Genomic DNA, 18,050 nt, shown 5'->3' on the forward strand with positions numbered 1-18,050 from the left:
CCATGAGGCCAATGCAAAGCTGGAACAACTGGAATAACGCAGGGATGCTAAATAGCGTTAGTGAAGGCATTTCTATCTGCAATTTAAGTTCTAGGATAGTGTACAACAAGCCATGGGACAATCAATAAATATGCATAACTCTAACTAAAATGACGCGCACAAGAATTTCCCTGGACAATTTGACTAATCTCACTATACGCTTTCATATGGTGTACACCGTTTAGCAATCTATAAAAATTTCGGGGTTTTTAGAACTTTATCTTGTACCATTGTATTCAACCTATTGGCCTATTTACAGCTAAGCCATAGCATATCTAAGATGGAGATAGGTATGAACCCCCGTCCCAGGTGGCTGTAGGTAGGAACATCTCCCAACAGAATATTTACAGTGTCCTTTTGCGATCTTAAATGTCATGGTATTCATGTTACCCAGAAACGGAAAGTTCTGGAAACAAACAAGTCTACAGAAACAGGATTCTGAGGATCCAAAAAATATTAGTCTAAGCTAATTTATAGTTATCTAGCCTTTGAAAGCCTAGGTAGCCTAGAAGAATGAAGTGAGTCGATGGCGTCGGGTCAAGGCCCTCAGACCATCAACCACTTTACTTTGAAGATTGCAATCCAGTACTGGAATCAGGCTAACTCCACTATTTCAGAAGACATTAATTCACTTAGCCGCTTGTCTTTCCCTTCCGATATTTGATTATCGCTTGACAGTTTCGAAACGGAAGAAGCCACTGTCTCCGCCTGTGACAGGCGCGTATTATGAGGCTCTTTATAACCAATGATAGGAAGTGGAGCCAGTTCATCATTTGGCTGATTCTGAACAGGCAGCACCGCTTGAGTTTCTTTCTGGCGGGATTTCCGCCGATACAAGATGAACGCGCCTAAAGCGGCAGCGACCAACAAAACACCTAGTGGAACACCAAGGCCGATTCCAAGTTTACTCGCCTTCGACAAGCCATGGCTAGACGCAGGAGTTGACGTAGCCGCTGAGTATGATGTAGTTTCGGCACTACTCGAGGTAGCGAGAGACGTGGAGATTGCTTTCGTGGGGCTTGCAGACGTGGATGACGATGCATTGATGAAATTGTACGACACTGGTGGTGGATCATCTGTGTATCGCTTCGATACCCCAAATGGGACACTTGTAATGTTGTCGCCATATGACTCGCCTTGGGCAGTGAACGGCTGGAGCATGAAGATACAGCCAGCCTCTACATAGTCTTTGCGAGTCGCTATCCACACGTAGCTATAGTTGTTGGTTGTTATCTCTAAGAGGAATAGTCAGATTATCTGTAAAAAGCAATAAGACGAGTCAAATAGATGGCCCCACCTTCTAAAGCACGATCATTAGTGCCACAGGTCTCGTAGAGCGAAACCAGAGGAGCGATAACATCCCATGTTACATTCACCAGGTCTGCTACTCTGAAAGTACTTTCGGCTTCTGTTGGGAATGTGAAATTCCCTGCCATGCTGCGCCTGGGAGCATCAAGTAGAAATATCTGTTTGGGGCGGGTGGCCGCTGATTTTGGGAGGAGGGAGTTGTGACAGCAAGGCAAATTTCGTGCAGTTGAGAAGCGAGGTCGCAAAATAGGGGCGGATGCTATCTTTCGAGTCAACAGGTTTAAAGGACCCTCCTATGTGATGAGACGACCCCTTTGACCGGCATAAGACTAGAGAGTATTTGGAGTAGTTATCGTGAACCATGTCTAGTGCGGAATGCTAAGGCACAAGTGTGCTACTGGTCCACGTAGTGGGAACAATGGGTTAAACGGCGTTATTCTATGCTCACACCAGAAACACGACCAAAAATGGAACAAATGCGGAGTGCTTAAGAATCAAAACATGGAGAACATGAAGGGAAATAAGCAAGCCATATCCAGAGGCTATTGTGGTGATTCTAAACACATGAGGTGGCCCGTTCTTGGCGGTGGCCCGTTGATGACCCTCTCGCACAATCTTGATGCTTTGATTGGCTATCACATGACAGCCCCCTTTCCTATTCAGGACTAAAACATACATAGAGCACGGAGCGCGAGAGTCCGGGGCCGATTTCATGTTTCGGGGAATGAGCAGATTTGATTTCGACATTCCTAACTATACCTACTCTTTTTTATAATCTTTTATAAGCACATGAATACGAGTTTATATCACTAGAACTGACGCGAGACAAGCAATTCAGGGGGTTTCAGATCATGGTGATGAAAGGAGATTGTCTCTGTTATTTTATGGCATCCTGCATGGCCAGCCTGGTAATTTATTCCTACTAGATTGATTGCCTTGGGTAGGCCGCTCTTCGGTTCGCATAATCGAGGACCTAAATGACCAATCAAAGTAAGCGAAGGCAGTTCTGTCCGCAATTCGAGTTTGATCCTATACATGAAAAAGTCCCCTTCTCCACAGCTGAGCCATGATCTGGGTGGAGTTTATTTTATTGTCTTACAAATCACAAATTCACAACTCTTGGGCCTTCAATTCCAGGAGCATTAACCCCAATGCATTCTTCATTGAGATATCGAACAGCTGGAACAACCTGCCAAAGTTGGAGCACGGAGACGACCAGCGTTAACGTAGGCTTCAATTTTACTTTGGACATAGGCAGCCCATATAGCCCATAGACAGCCGCCTGCCGAGTTATCATCCGTGCTCTCTCGTTCTTATAGGGATGATGATATCAACATAGCTGAAAGAACAACGAAAAGTAAGATTTAGTTGAACAAAATGAGCAGGAACCCAGGATATTGCTGTATGAATTCTGGACATGCTCAATTTCTTCCGACTTTTTGAACAACGTGGTGATCCGCTGTTCATTGGTTGAAAGCCGCGGATTCAAGCTGGAAGAGGCCCTGTGAGTCTTTAGCCCATATACTCTCGATCAATAAGAGAATTTTGTTCTGACCAGTAATGACTCGATTCTGTCCGATGTGGTGGTATCCGATTTTTGGAATCCGCCCCTTGTTAATTGTAGTTTTTTCCGTTGTCGTGATAAGACATTACTCTGGATGTTGTTAGATAGCATTCAAACAATGCACTGTTTGCTAACCCACCTCCTCAACAGTGCCTTCCATAATGTACCGAATAATGGTCACGTTGGAGACTTGACCGAGTCGAAGGGCTCGACCGATTGCTTGAGCTTCAATCGATGGGTTCCACTGCGGCTCAAGAAGATAGATACGCGACGAGGTTGTAAGATTCAAACTATCTCAATCATCAACGGCTTGTCCAGAAAATCGAGAAGGAATAACTGACCCAACAGCACCCGTTCCAAGGGTCATTAGGAGAACGTTTGTTTCTTTTTGATTTTGATATCTTTGTAGTTCTTGCAGACGTTTTGATAAAGAAAGAGAGCCTTCTATCATGCTGTATCTGATTCCATTGCTGGAGAGAAGCTCAGCAACAATATAGAGAGTCTTTTTCCAACTCGAGAAGACGACACTAAGAGATAAATATGGTGGTTAGCTCACCAAGAAGATAGGGAGTGAGTTTCTTGCGAGAAACACCATTTCTGAGTAGGATTTTGGGAAATCTCAGATAGGAGAGACACTAGTTTTGTAGGGTATTATTTCATCCGAGGTGTTACACCGATACCAGTATGCGCGTGATGATACTTTGAATTGTCAAGGAAGGGGACTGGCACACCAGACGGTGGATGATCAGAGTCACTACAAGGGCATTTATTCTGCCGTGAGCGATGGACAGGTATGCAACTGTGACAAACCAAATGACGGCAGCCAGAGAGGTAAATGCCTCCATCTGTATCGGGTGTGTCGCTGAGCCAGAATATTGTGCTGGAACAGTAACTGCAAAAGTTTTTATCCAGCTGTTCCAGGTAGGAGAGGGCTTCATCCGAATCTAATGGAATACTAGCCTCGGCTTTCCCGTTGTTACAGAACAGGCGTAAGGAGAGAAGAGACTCCAGGACTGTAGAATTAACCTTCCCATTTCTTCTCCCACTGACCGCCATATCAATCTTTGTCATGCATTCATGAAGCAGATCTCTGTACTGCGTTTTCTCTGTGGATGACATCGGAAGCTTTCGGGTTTCTGTAGTAGGCTCTGGCAGGTTTAAAACATCTCTTGTCCTTCGAATGCAGATTGCGTGGAGAAGTGTTTGGAGATTATGAAAACGATCTTTCTTGCCTGAGGATGTGGGGGTCGAGATGAACTTGCGAAATGCTGCAACCCGATCAAGGATCGGAACCCTGAGAAAGGCGACCAGAGCGCCCAAGTCTTCAATTGAATTTTGAATAGGCGTTCCAGTAAGACACCAGCGGTGCTGGGATGACAAGTTGACAACGGCTTGGAACTGCTTGGTGGTGCGATTGCGGATGTAATGAGCTGGCTGGGGTATCAGCTTCTATCAATAACACATATTCGATAACCTTTGACTACCTTCGTCGAGTACGATTCTGAACCAATGGACCTTTGACAGAGTAGTTTGCCCCCGACAGTATTCACTGGTAAGTGTTGCATAGGTAGTGAAGACGATAGCGCTTTTCTGAAGTAATTCTCCTTCCGCATGTCTTTCCGTTCCGATATGTTTGTGGACGAATAGACTGCCGAAAAATGTATGCCTGGATCCGAGTCAGTATATCCATATGATAATTTCTCGCAAAAACTTGCTTGCGGATCTCGTTGATCCAATTATCAATCAACACTGGTCGGGGCTGTTGTCAGATACTATAAAATGAGCTTTCTCACGATTTTGGGACAAGACTTACAGGTTGATGGAACCACGATCAGTGTCGCCTGAGTTAGATTCTTCTTCTGGGAAACGTCCGATTGTTCCTGTCGTCCTGCAAATCTCTCCGCCTCGTCGAGAGAACCGGCGATGACTGCCAGCGTCACCAGTGACTTTCCTAGGCCCATCTCATCAGCCAAAATTCCACCTCTGGCTTCTTGTGGCTTTGCGCACCTCTCGCCATTGAAGACATGCTGATAACTGTAGCCAGCATCAATACCGGCTTCAAATACTGTATGAGGGGAGTGGTGAGTATCAAAATGGCTCATCTTCGTCCGTATAGTTATAGCTCCAAAGACTATGTTCCAATATTTGTCCATGCTCACGCTGGGAGATAAACCCGATTGCCTCTTTCTGATGTCTGATACAAACTGTTAACCTGTGATGCTCGATTACTAGTAAATATCGCTTACTGTAAGAGGTCGCTCTTGATACGCCGGTCGACTGGGACGTTGGTTTGAAATATATGTTGCAATTGAGGACCAAACATGTCATCCATGTCAATTCCATCAACATCATCAGAAAGAGTTTCATCCCTTGACGAGTGACTTGGGTCTATCTCTTCCGAGTCAGGTATAGTAGAATAGTGGATTGACTCGTCATTTGGTTGTCCCTCAAATCGTAGAACATGCGGATTCATGTATCTCCTATCCCCAAGTCCATAGCGAAGCGGCTGTAAGAAAATATGAGATTTGCTCAATTTAGCTCCCACATTGTCAACATCATTTATGGGGGTGTAAACGTTGATTTCAATTGGTAGCAGCCTTTCGCTGTATTTTCTTTGCACTGCTAGCATTGCATCCTCTCTAGCAATATATGCCTGTAGTCGAATTTGTCGATTGATTGTCGCTTTTGAAAGGCCAGTGCATAGCTGCTTGTTGAGACGGGCGAATTTATGTTCCCCATGGACAAGAAAGAAGAAATCTCCCTCTTGAAGAACAGAAAAACATAGGAAAGATGTGCTGTTGTCAGCCAAAAGACAAATCAACGAATCATCACTATCCAGCTGTGCTATGACACCAATGATCTATTTAGTGTTAGCTATATCGCGTGCTCAGAAAGTAATTTACTTGCAGCTCCCAAACATATTTCTTCATCAAAAACACGGGTTTCTGAGATAGTTGTTCCCCAAGAAGACTCGTTTGGAAATGGCGAATTTTGTCTCAGTGAGTCCTGTGGAATAGACGTCATCTCCTCTAATATCCCAGAAGTTCCTGCAAGACAAAAAGAAAAAAAGAGACAGACGGTGCTGATGGTGAGGATCAAATGGCCCTAAGAGTGTGGGAAGTGGGAGGGGGCGCAGAGCCGCACGCGACATTAGCGCCATGGAGAGCTCAGCCTTCTTACCTCCCAACCTTTTCGCCCTTTTCTTCTAAGCAACAATGGCTAACACATATACACCATTGTTCGAGCGATCACTCGAAGCTTTCAAAAAAGACCTAAATAAGAAGGAGCGGGATAACTTCAAATTCTCTAAGCTGGAAGATCTGGAGCAATGTCTCACGCAGTTGCAGGCCAAGCACCGGTCTCAGCGCCGTATGCAGAATCTGAATCGACTGAAGCCATTCCTCGAAGCTATGAATCAATTTGGCAAGGTGGTGGAGGTGTTTTGCAATAGCAGTGAGATCGTGCCATTTCTTTGGGTAAGAGGCCTGGTAAACATTCAAGCTCACATCTCAAGCTGACCGTCATAGGGGCCAGTCAAATTCCTGCTCCTAGTACGATATGCTATTTTATGTCTAAGATGGCTATATTATGGTAGTATTAACTGAATTTAGATCGCGGATACTCTCGAGAACGCCTTTTCCGAACTGTTGGACACATACGAATATATAGGAGAGAACTTGCCTCTGCTCTTGCAATACCAAGAGCTGTTTCACACCAACCCTCACATGATCAAGGTACTTTCACTCATGTATGAGGATATTCTCAAGTTTCATCGCATTGCCATTCAATATTTCCAGCAGCGCCGTCAGTCAAACCCACATTCCCATGTCCACGCAACACATTACTGAGTTTGTTACAGTGTGGAAGCAGCTATGGCACGCGACGTGGAAAACCCAACAATCACGTTTCTCCAACGTTATTTCGGGCATGGCACGGCATCGTGCTTTAATTGAAAGTCAAGCAAGCCTGTCCCAGATTGCAGACTCCCAGGAATCGCGTCGTCTAGTGGACGATCGACACAATACAGAAGTGCAATATGAATCTTTGCGACGGTCACGCACAGTTTTCGACTGGCTCAGAGCGCCCGATGTTGAGGGACACCAGTATAATTTGACCAAAACGCGAGCAGATTATCCTGGTACCGGAAGGTGGCTTTTGGATAACCAAGCTTTTAAAGATTGGTTTGATCCGAACTACCCCAGTATACCTCCTTTGCTTTGGTTGAATGGGATTCCAGGCGCCGGTATGGGACCTCCATATGGGATTCGCTAGTCTGAATGCTGAAAATCAGATAGGAAAAACTGTCCTCGCATCTCTCGCAATAGAGGAAGCCCAAAAGCTCACCCCCAAACCGACGGTTCTTTTCTTTTATTGCAAACATGGTGATCCAGAGCGCAACAGCTTTTTGGCATTGGCACGCAGTCTTCTCGCCCAAATTTTGGAGCAGGACCAAAATATGCTTCTTTATTTCTACCAGGAGTGCTGTGATAGTAAGGAAGCGGTTCTTACTTCTCCGGTAAAAGTCACCAAACTTTTAGAATTTGCATTCAAGAACTGCAAGAGTGCATATATCATTATTGACGGGCTCGATGAGTGCGAAAGAGATCAACGGAAAGGCATCGTTCAATGGTTCAGAACATTAGTCGAAAGTCTACCTATCATCGAACCCTGGAGACTACGCTGTCTTTTCACCAGCCAAAACGATAGCCTGGCGCGCAAAGACTTCGATGAGATTGCAAGTCTTACTATCGGACCCGATGATATTAAAAATGACCTTCAAGGCTTTTGCCAGCGTGAGGCAGACCAACTGAGGGCTTCTTTGTACATCTCAGAAGACATGGCTGACAGTATCTCTGCGACTGTGACTCAACAAGCTGGCGGTATGTGGACAAGTTTCCCTCGTAATATTTTTCTTGCTAATGACCTACTAGGCATGTTTCTATTTGCAAAACTGATCTGGTTGAATTTATCCGCACAGACTACAATAATGGGGCTGGAGCAAGAGCTGGATCCAAACATTTTCCCCTCTGGGATAAATGATGCGTAAGTTCGAGACTCGTATGATACCTACTTCCTTTTCTTACAGCTTGATAGGTATCGACGGATACTCTCTAGGATAAAGGAAAATACGTCGGGAACTTCAATGAAAGATGCCTTGGCCCTACTTGAATGGCTGGTGTTGGCAAGAAAGCCCCTTAGGTGGCACGAAATTCAGGTCTTGAAGTCAATGGATCTTGATCGACAATCAATCGATTTCCACAGGCAAGGGTTCCTAGTAAATGATCCAAGGGACATTTGTGGGTCATTTGTTGAAGTCCGAGACGACGGAAGCGTCGAGTTGATACATCTAACGGCAAGATTGTATGACCTTGTCTGTCTTTCAAAAGCTTTACTGACAGTGATTTTGATTGCAGATTTTTGGTCGATGAAGGCCTTGTCGATCCATTAAAAGGGGATATCAGAATGGCAACTCGATGTGTTAACTATCTGAACTTCCCACTCTTCGTGAACACGCCGCTTGAGCATGACATTCGCCGTGGCGACTATGGGCTTATGGAATATTCCGTTATCCACTGGGTTAGACATCTTGAAGGAGCAATTGCGGAAGCAAATCGACGAATCGAGAGAACAAAGGCAGAAGCAACCAGGCCTCGTCAAAGTACGCCCGATGAACTAGATAGACTCAACAACTATGAGGCTCTGCGTGAAGAAGATTACCCAGCGATGATGGATTCACTCGCCGAGTCACTAGGTGTTTTCATCGATCTGCACTGGTCTCCGCCTAACAAATACCTAGAGGTATCGGCTCGGAATAAAAAGAGGCTTCAAGTCTTTCAAGATGCCACCTTCTATGAGCAGCTGGAGCAGATTGTTGTCTCAACTAAGAAGCAACTCAACTCATTTGGTCCGCTCAAGCAAGAAGGATTTGCACTCAACCTATTTAACCTTGTGGGTAATATCCGTCAAGTGATAGAAAGAATAGTGTCAAAAGACCCTTCGTCTGAAAAAGACATGATACAGAAATATGGGGACAATCTGTTCCGATGCCCACGTTTCAGCTGCCAATTCTTCTTCTCTGGGTTTCCCTCAAATGAGAAGCGAGATGAACATATCAGCAGACATAATCGAGCATGGAGATGCAGTGACGAAAATTGCACCAGTTTTACTTTTGGCTTTGTATCAGAGACCAGTCTGAAAAGACACGTGAAAGATGCCCATCTGGATGCATCGCAGAGCCAAGGATTTCCATCCAACAACGACATTGAGCTAAGCCTTCGGCAAAAGACACCCAAGATACATGCTACTCCCCAGCGAGCACCTGAATTGCAGAATGAACAACCTGTGCAAGCAACGCCTGGTATTATGGCTCACACACAAGAGACACCAAGCTCAGACTCTGAGCCAGAGGTTCGACCCACGAAGCGCCCGAAGACTCAAGAGAAGCAAGACTTTAAGTGCCCGCATTGTGCAAAGGATTTCAAACGGCTCTTTAATCTCAAGTCTCACCTTTTGACGCACACGGCGGATCGGCAGTTCTCGTGTGATATCTGCCAGAAGCGCTTTTCTAGAAAGAATGATTGCAATCGACACAAGAAGATCCATTCGGGGGAGAAAGATTGGGTCTGTGAGGGTTGTCTGGTGTCCTTTGCTCGTGCGGACATGCTGAACAATCATCACCGCGCGCCAATAGGTCAAGCCTGTCTTGCCAAAATCCAAATCAAAACACAGGGCCCCATGCCTTGAGTGCAATGCACCCATGAGACGCGTGTTTCTAGAGTGGGCTCTGATAGGCTTAACGCCTCATGTTCTTCGAGTGCAGATCGAGTGGGAGTGTTCTTGGAGGTTAAAGGGAAGTCTACGGAGTACTTACTATAAGCATACAGCATGAAAGAGGGATCAAGAGCAAAACTTCAGTTGATGAGGATACTACTTTATCTTCATATTGTTCATTTTTTGGCTAAGATCCAGTGAAACGGGACGCTCAGCGAAGCTCCATTTTTCTCTTCACAATCCACGACAACCTCATCAATCTGGATCTCAAAGCCAATCTCTGTGAGAAGTCTTCTCATTTCATCTCTACCCCAACCACTCCAATGCATTGCCCCTTTTGTGCCGCCTAGCCAAGATTTATCAGAAGAGCTCGTAAATCCAGTCTCGGGGAAATTCGCGAGAAGCTGCCCCCCAGGTTTCAACCAATCAAAAATGCGCCGAAGAATTGTAGTTTGTTCGTCGCGTGGCAGATGAAAAATAGAATACATGGCCATCACAGCATTGAAATTCTCCCGGTTGAATTCCAACTCCATCATGTCCCCTTGTATCAGGTTCACGGACTGAGGAAGCCGCTTTTTTGCCATGGCGATTTGGGTCTCGGATATGTCATTCGCAGTGACGCTGATGTGTTCACGCGATGCCAACAGTTCAGTACACGGTACCCCGGCCCCGCATCCTAGCTCAAGGATGCTGATTTGGCGGTTTTCTTTTGCAGAATCAAGGGACCGAAGCATGAGATCGAGATAGGAAAGGCGTATTTCATGAGAAGGTTTTGTCCAGTTTAGGTAAACTTCGGCAATCTCATCATAGGCTTGCTTTATGTCGTCCTTGATTCGATGGTTATTGATAGCTTCGGACATTATGGTAGAATAATTGATTTATAGTAACTTATAGCTTGTTGAGTCGTGAATCTGGGTAGAAAGAGAAAGGAAAGAATATTCCTAGCTATAACAATGCTAATTAAAAATGACTCATTCGGTGATTCCTGGACCCGATGAGGATTAGTGTAGTTACGAGAGAATTAATTTTAGGATTTGGCCGAGTCATTTTGTTCATCCTTACTGTACAACATATTTACTTTCGCTTCGGTGATCCTTCTAAGTGAATCTGGGGGAAATGGCGTATTACAACTATATCACGGCCGAGAAAAAAGCAAGGACAGTCTTTACAGCCTATGTTGTAGAGTGATATTAGGTTCTGAGATTAGATTGCCGGTGTAGCACCCCACATTCTTCCCCGGAATCCCTTCTATAAAGAGCTCTAGACCGTATATATTACTTCATACCCATCCATGCACGATCTTCTACATTGGATTTTGGGGATTTTGGTTATGAAAGGTCAATTTATTTTGTATCAAATCAGCACATTAGTGAACCATGATTCTTCCGCCGGGTCCTTCAATAATTCCACACACGCTCTAATGCACATTTTTGTGATCTTCCCTCCCTTGATATATTTTGTAGACCCTGCTTCGCACCTCTTTGTCCATCGCTTCACATAACGATTCGATAGGAAGTAATCAAAATGGCCAAACCGCCTCTAGTTCCTTGTTGCCGATGACGAGCGGCTTGGCAGGGATCATAACAGAAACAACACGAGCCCACTTGTCAGACTCATTACTCCAACTGTGCATTGTGCCTTGCTGGACAGTAGTGTCCCCTTTAACGAGAATAACTCGGCTTCCATCCTGTAAAGTCAAAACAACTTCTCCCTCCAGCACTACAATATAGTCCAATGTAACTGTACGATGGATGCATTGGGCCGTTGTAGTTTGGCGGGAGATCATAAGTGTTGAAAAATGAGCCTTTGTTTGCGCCTGCAGGATCAGGAACCTTTTTCTCGTCATTAATGGATGCCGGGAATTCACTTGAGGACCAAAGTGTGTTCAGATGCGTCCCGTCTCCAACGGAGCTTGCCTCGTTGCAAACGTCTTGCAATATGACAGCACTACCCTTCTCATCATGGCCGGTGATGATCAAGCGAGTGTCACGAGGTCGAGGGGGTAGATTCTCAGCCATGATAGCTCAAGCTAAGTCACACTTTCCTAATTAGCATTCAAAGCGCATTCGAATGATATTGAAGTAAAAGACCCACCGGAATAGCACAGTATACAGATCAATGTTCACGAATATGAACTGTTTTTGTTCAAGCCTTTGCCCTTAAACCAATGGTCAAATCCCGAGTACTTAAATTGGGAGACAAAGGTCTTAAATCTGCCGAGAGAAATTGTTGGCTTCAAAAATGCCCTATTTGGTGCGCATGTTGTATGTCAGCTACCTTAATTCCGATAATACCGGGGACGCTACATCAGCAGGGTCCACATTTTAAGTATCTCCATGATACAGTATTGTCGCCACCTGATGATTTAAGACTTTATTAAAGGAAAGGGATTGCCGAAAAATATTCTAATTAGGTTTGTTATCTTGCAAAACGCAAAAACATTCTGTTTTCCATGATGGGGAACAAGGTTTGGCTGATTACTGGTGCCTCGTCTGGCCTTGGGGCCGCTCTGGCTCATCATGTCCTAAGCGCAGGGCATAAAGTCGTTGGAGCTGTTAGAGATGTGACAAAAGCACAGAAGTCCTATCCTCAGTTCGAACAACTCGGTGGAACCTGGGCCGAGTTAGATGTTACCGACCCGAAAACGAACGAAAAGGTGCAAAGCCTTGCTCGCGAGAATAACGGCTTCGACGTTGTAGTCAACAATGCTGGTTATTCAATTCTTGGAAGCATTGAAGACATGAGGTATGGTCATATAGCTTCTGGTATGCAACTATAGTATTCTGAATACTGATTGTTCCATTCTGTTTTCCGCAGTGAAGATGAAATTTACAAACAAATCAACACCAATCTATATGGCCCGATTCGTGTCCTCCAAGGATCGCTTCCTTTCATGAGAGAGAAGAAATCCGGATGTATCGTGAACATTTCCAGCGTTGCTGGTATGGTCGGTCGACCTGCCACTGGATTATACTCAGCCAGCAAGCTCGCCCTCGAAGGTAGGAATTCCGATTGCATTGAATATATGATTGGCAACTAACAAGCGAGTGCAGGACTCTCTGAATCTTTGGCGGCAGAGCTCGCCGAGTTTGGCATTCGTGTCTTGCTTATTGAGCCTGGCAGCTTCCGAACCGGCTTTCTGTCCGCATTTGTTGCACCTGTGGCTGGTTTGAACCCAGGCTATAGGGAGACTGCGCTGAGTCGTACTCTGAAAATCTACGAGACTGTTGATGGCTCTCAACGAGGCGATCCTGAGAAGGCAGCCGCGCGAATTTTGGATGCAGTGGAAAACCAGGGACTCTGCGCAACAACGTCATCATACCTTCGTGTGCCTCTCGGGTCAGACTGCTATGGTCTCCTGGAATCTAAAGCAGACGCATTGAAGGAAAATCTTAACGTGATGAAGGGCATCGCTCATAGCACAGACTATCCGCAATGAAGAGAAGAAAAAGTCTCACGAAAGTTTCAGTCATCGATAACATGTCCGGTGACCGCTAGCATTGCCTGTTTCAAGCGGAATGTCTATCAAAATAAGAGGAGTTATCGAATAACATGCTTGAATACATAATAGAGGGTCAGATACTACCTTGGCAGTCTTGCTAGTAGCAAGATCTGAACTGAGCTGAGTTTCATTTTTATAAAGATTCAGCGGTAGAAGAGAAGATACAAAAAGAGATTCGATATTTTCCTCTAGTTCCAGGTGCAATTTAGAATGTGTTACTATGGTGCTTTGGCTTGTATCAACATGAATATTCCCATCACCAAAGACGCCCTATTCTTTCGGGAAAGGCCATTTCCAATTCCGAATATATTCAGGATCAACTCCGTTATCGAAAGCCTCAGACTTGCCCGCAAGCTGCTCATTGTACAAGAGCTCTCTCACGCCAGCTGCCGTGTTGCCGAGAGATTGAACCAAATCAATGGCAGCAATAGCGAGACTGTATCGATCAGTCTCATTACGCATAGCTAGCTCAAATGGTGTGTCAATGTTGCCCTTTTCTTTGTACCCTCTCACATGGAGGTTGTGTTGGCCAGGTCGCTTGTACGTAAGTCGGTGGATGAGCCAGGGGTAGGAGTGGAAGTTGAATATTATGGGCGTGTCGGTGGTGAAGATGGACTTCCACCTCTTATCGGACATTCCATGGGGATGGTGGATGGCGGAAATAAGTCGGAATAAGTCCACCACGTTGACGAAACGGACTTTGAGCTGTGGCAGATGTTCACGTAGTAGTGCAGTCGCGGCTAGGGCTTCATGTGTTGATACATCACCGCAGGATGCGATCACGATATCTGGCTCTGCACCTTGGTCGTTGCTCGCCCAGTCCCAAATTCCCAGACCCTTCGTACAGTGCGCGACAGCTGCATCCATGTCTAGGAACTGGATGTGCTCTTGTTTATCAGCGACAATCACATTCACATAGTTGACACTGCGGAGACAGTGGTCCATCACAGATAGAAGGGTGTTGCCGTCGGGTGGGAGATAGATGCGAACCACCTCGGGGCTCTTGTTAGCCACCACATCGAGGAATCCGGGGTCCTGGTGGGTGAACCCATTGTGGTCTTGTCTCCAGACAGTAGCGGTGATGAGAATGTTCAGAGACGAGACTCGGGCTCTCCACTCCACTTCAAGGCACTTCTCGATCCACTTGCAATGCTGGTTGACCATGGAATCAATGACATGGATGAAGGGCTCATAGCTGTTGAGCAGTCCGTGCCGCCCAGAAAGAATGTAGCCTTCCAGCCAGCCTTCACAGGTATGTTCACTGAGGATCTCCATCACGCGACCATCGGGGGACAGATTTCCTCCGTCCTTATCCTCTTCGAAATAATCCCCCATCCAGACTTTCTTCCCTGCTTTATACACCTCTGAAAGCTTGTTGGACTCAGTCTCATCGGGCCCAAAGAGCCGGAAGGTCTTCATGTTCTGAGCCACTATATCACGCAAGAATTTCGCCATGTTGGCCATGCCCCCCTTGATTGTCAACCCTGGATCAATATCCTTGAACCCATACTCTCGGAAATCAGGAATATGAAGCGGCCGGCGCAGAAGGCCTCCATTACCAGCGGGGTTGGCACTTATCCGCGAGTTACCCGTGGGTGCGAGTTCCTTCAGCTCTTGAATCAATGTGCCATTCTTGTCGAAGAGCTCTTCTGGTTTGTAGGACCTCATCCATGTTTCCAACAATTTGAGATGAGGGGGGTTGGTGCGGACATCAGTGATAGGAATTTGATGCGCGCGCCAAAATCCCTCGAGGAGATGACCATCAATCTCCCGTGGAGCCGACCATCCCTTGGGTGTGCGAAGAACGATCATTGGCCAGCGGGGTCGGAACGGGGTCTTCGTCTCTCGAGCTTTCTTCTGGTACGCTTTGATCTCCGTGACACATTGCTCGAGTGTAGCCGCCATAGCCTGGTGCATGGTGTCAAAATCACTCCCCTCCACAAAGTATGGTTTCCATCCATAGCCCACGAGCAAAGACGTAAGTTCGTCGTGACTGATTCGAGCAAGCACCGTCGGGTTGTTGATTTTGTATCCGTTGAGATGGAGAACAGGAAGGACTGCTCCGTCGTTGATTGGGTTCAAGAACTTTGTGCTGTGCCAGCTGGTTGCGAGTGGGCCGGTCTCGGACTCGCCGTCTCCAACCATAGTCAAAGTAATGAGATCGGGGTTGTCGAAGACCGAGCCAAAGGCATGCGAGAGTGCATATCCGAGCTCACCTCCCTCGTGGATACTGCCAGGTGTCTCGGGCGTCGCGTGGCTTCCAATCCCACCAGGGAAAGAGAATTGCTTGAAGAACTTCTTCATGCCCTCCGTATCCTCGCCTTTATCCGGGTAGACTTCCGAGTACACACCCTCAAGGTAAGATTGTGATATAATTCCGGGGGCACCATGTCCGGGTCCGGAAACGAAAAGAACATCGAGGTCGTACTTTTTAATGAGACGGTTCATGTGCATCCAGGTGAAAGATTGCCCGGCATCGGAACCCCAATGACCTAAGAGTCGAGCTTTAAGATGTTCCAACTTAAGAGGTTCTGTGAGTAGTGGGTTGTCGCGAAGATAAAGCATGCCCAAACATAGGTACATGCTGGCACGAAACCAGGCATTCATCTTGCGGATTGTCTCAGCATCGAGAGGCTTTCCTTCCACTGTTGAACGAGCCTCTCCATAGGCGGAGATGCTCTTTTCGCTTGGCTTTGACGCCATGATGTGTATCCCTCCAAAGCGGAGATGTTGCACAATATGCAGGGAAATAATCTCACGGTGTGGTGGCTCCGGGGATCCGAGTTTGATAGGAAGGTTGTGTAAACTAGAACGGTAGATACTGAAATATCACAAAGTCAATATGAAGAAAGAGAATGATTGCGAGTCAGGGATGTGATTTTTTTCTGAATAAATAAGAGATTATAAGTGACAAGTCAATGACGTGTGGTCTGATAACAAACATACCACCAGGCTTCCAAGTTTCTGCAGTGCTGTGTGTTATGTGCGCATGGATAAGCATAAATCATGGCCCACTACTACGTCCATTACTGTGTAGATTATAACCATGGTCAATATCTATGATCTTTCCTGTATAAGATAGATTGTTGGTTAGCCCTATGTTCAGGTTACGTAGTTATGCTGTAAGCGTGGAGGAAGCAAATGTATGTCGGAGAGTGTAAGTGTCATGGAGTTTATATACACTACGGAATATTGTTCTCCCGAAGCTCGGATGACGGGCCGAGCTCAGGTGGGAATGCCTTGGCATCGAATGTTGACACCTAAGGCCACTATCCATCTCGGGGGAGGTGGTAAAAGAGTGTACACGAAGGCAGCGCAATCTCGAGAGTCGATAGAGAGCCTGGTAGCTTAGAAATAAATCTAACTTTGCCAAGCATATAGGAATTGGTGAAACGATAAGCAAAGTGGTTATAACATAACGGCAAAGCTCACGGGAGAAAATATCTTCGATGTGTGACTATAGAACAGAGAGAGATCTTCCGGAGAAGCTGGTATACTCATCGCAGGTGTAAAATACTGGCATCGAATTAGTGTTAAGGTAGGTGGGCCTGAGGGCCAAAAACCCATACCCCACACCCGATCCACAACAATCCGGAGTATGAAAAGTCAATATTGAGGATAGCTAAGATAGGCATACAAATTGTAGATTCTCAAGTATTATACCTATCTCTATACTGTTGTATAGCACCATATTCTTCCTAAGCCACGATGAACTAAACTAAGCCAAGGAAGTCAAAATCACACCATGAAGTAGAATACTTTCTCCAAAACACTCCTTCAATTCAAAAACTCTCCGGCCGTCTCCTTCAAAATCAATTGGTACTCCGGTTCGAATTGCATATACATGACCTCAGGGGTGCCTGTTCCTTCCTTAGTGTAGAGTGCAACATTATCGTCCACTAATGTCTTCTTCAAGACTCTTTCGCTTCCACCAATAGACCCAGGTGCTGTCGAGGATTCCACCAGTATTTGAGTCTGACATGCCCTCTCTAAGGCGATAAAAAAGGCCGCGGCTTCCGCAACCGTTCCCCCAGCAGTAAGCAATCCATGATTCTGCATTATCAAGTTTTTGTTTTTGGGGCCAAGGTAATCAGCAATACGTTGACCCTCTTCCTGTGCAAAAACAACGCCTCCAAAAGCTGGATATACCGAAAGATCATCGTAGAACATGCACGAATCTTGAAAATTGGAATGGTGTCAACAGGAATACAGATATCAATCAAGTGCTGGGTTTACCTTGATTCAACATATCAATTCCCCTACCAAAAGTGCTCCAAGCTCTTCCAAAGGGACTGTGCATATGACACGCCGCATGAATATCCGGTCGCCTTTGGTGGATTGCTGAATGAATAATAAATCCAGCCGTATTAACAGGCTTATTTGCACCAGCGACCCTATTTCCTTGTTCGTCTACCCGCACCATATCGGAGACCTTTAGAAGGGCGAAGTGTACTCCGTATGGATTGATCCAGAACGTGCGGGGTTCAACAGGATCTTCGGTCTGTCAGAACATCTAGATGAACAAAAACTGCGAATGTTGGAGTACGATAAATCAAATCAAGTAGGCATACCTCGGAGACTAATATGACCACTGCTACCATCTGAAAATCCCAGTTTGGCAAATATGCGAAAAGCACCCGCCATCTGCTCGAGAAGCCATTGTCGCTGTTCTTCTTTGTCGGCGGGTCTTGGAATGCGATGCAGCCTATTTACTTCACCATTGCCACTTCTTTCTGTGTTTAAAGCAGAAACAATCGGCTTCGGCTCAAAAGTATTCATAAATGATGACATTTCGTGCACTTGTCGCTCTAGATGAGTGAAAATTGTCCTGGTATTTTGATGGTAGAAGAGATAACCGAGGCAAAT

The 18,050-nt window shown here is 45.8% G+C and overlaps 6 protein-coding genes across 6 annotated transcripts; 2 read left to right on the plus strand and 4 right to left on the minus strand.

Moving 5' to 3' along the window:
• Positions 1-633: 633 nt before the first annotated feature.
• Positions 634-1,475, minus strand: PEX2_059140 (uncharacterized protein; the record flags this gene model as incomplete). The annotated part of the gene is made up of 2 exons (XM_016743187.1): positions 634-1,274; positions 1,337-1,475. 2 exons carry the CDS (start codon positions 1,473-1,475, stop codon positions 634-636), a joined length of 780 nt encoding a protein of 259 aa, XP_016595909.1.
• A 1,521-nt stretch (positions 1,476-2,996) lies between these two features.
• Positions 2,997-5,384, minus strand: PEX2_059150 (DEAD/DEAH box helicase; the record flags this gene model as incomplete). The annotated part of the gene is made up of 8 exons (XM_016743188.1): positions 2,997-3,001; positions 3,047-3,201; positions 3,253-3,438; positions 3,722-3,756; positions 3,962-4,341; positions 4,725-4,976; positions 5,071-5,105; positions 5,158-5,384. 8 exons carry the CDS (start codon positions 5,382-5,384, stop codon positions 2,997-2,999), a joined length of 1,275 nt encoding a protein of 424 aa, XP_016595910.1.
• Positions 5,385-6,126: 742 nt separating this feature from the next.
• On the plus strand, positions 6,127-9,655 carry PEX2_059160 (C2H2-type zinc finger protein; the record flags this gene model as incomplete). The annotated part of the gene is made up of 7 exons (XM_016743189.1): positions 6,127-6,387; positions 6,439-6,462; positions 6,523-6,715; positions 6,771-7,154; positions 7,207-7,791; positions 7,843-7,954; positions 8,326-9,655. 7 exons carry the CDS (start codon positions 6,127-6,129, stop codon positions 9,653-9,655), a joined length of 2,889 nt encoding a protein of 962 aa, XP_016595911.1.
• A 203-nt stretch (positions 9,656-9,858) lies between these two features.
• Positions 9,859-10,542, minus strand: PEX2_059170 (class I SAM-dependent methyltransferase; the record flags this gene model as incomplete). Its single annotated transcript, XM_016743190.1, has 1 exon — positions 9,859-10,542. One exon carries the CDS (start codon positions 10,540-10,542, stop codon positions 9,859-9,861), a length of 684 nt encoding a protein of 227 aa, XP_016595912.1.
• Positions 10,543-12,134: 1,592 nt separating this feature from the next.
• PEX2_059180 (SDR family oxidoreductase) lies at positions 12,135-13,121 on the plus strand (the record flags this gene model as incomplete). Its single annotated transcript, XM_016743191.1, has 3 exons — positions 12,135-12,427; positions 12,500-12,681; positions 12,736-13,121. The coding sequence occupies 3 exons, from the start codon at positions 12,135-12,137 to the stop codon at positions 13,119-13,121; spliced, it is 861 nt and encodes a 286-aa protein (XP_016595913.1).
• Positions 13,122-13,454: 333 nt separating this feature from the next.
• Positions 13,455-15,887, minus strand: PEX2_059190 (phosphoketolase family protein; the record flags this gene model as incomplete). Its single annotated transcript, XM_016743192.1, has 1 exon — positions 13,455-15,887. One exon carries the CDS (start codon positions 15,885-15,887, stop codon positions 13,455-13,457), a length of 2,433 nt encoding a protein of 810 aa, XP_016595914.1.
• Positions 15,888-18,050: the final 2,163 nt, after the last annotated feature.

The sequence above is a fragment of the Penicillium expansum genome (assembly GCF_000769745.1).
Source record: "Penicillium expansum strain MD-8 chromosome Unknown contig190, whole genome shotgun sequence".
NCBI classification, from domain to species: Eukaryota; Fungi; Ascomycota; class Eurotiomycetes; order Eurotiales; family Aspergillaceae; genus Penicillium; species Penicillium expansum.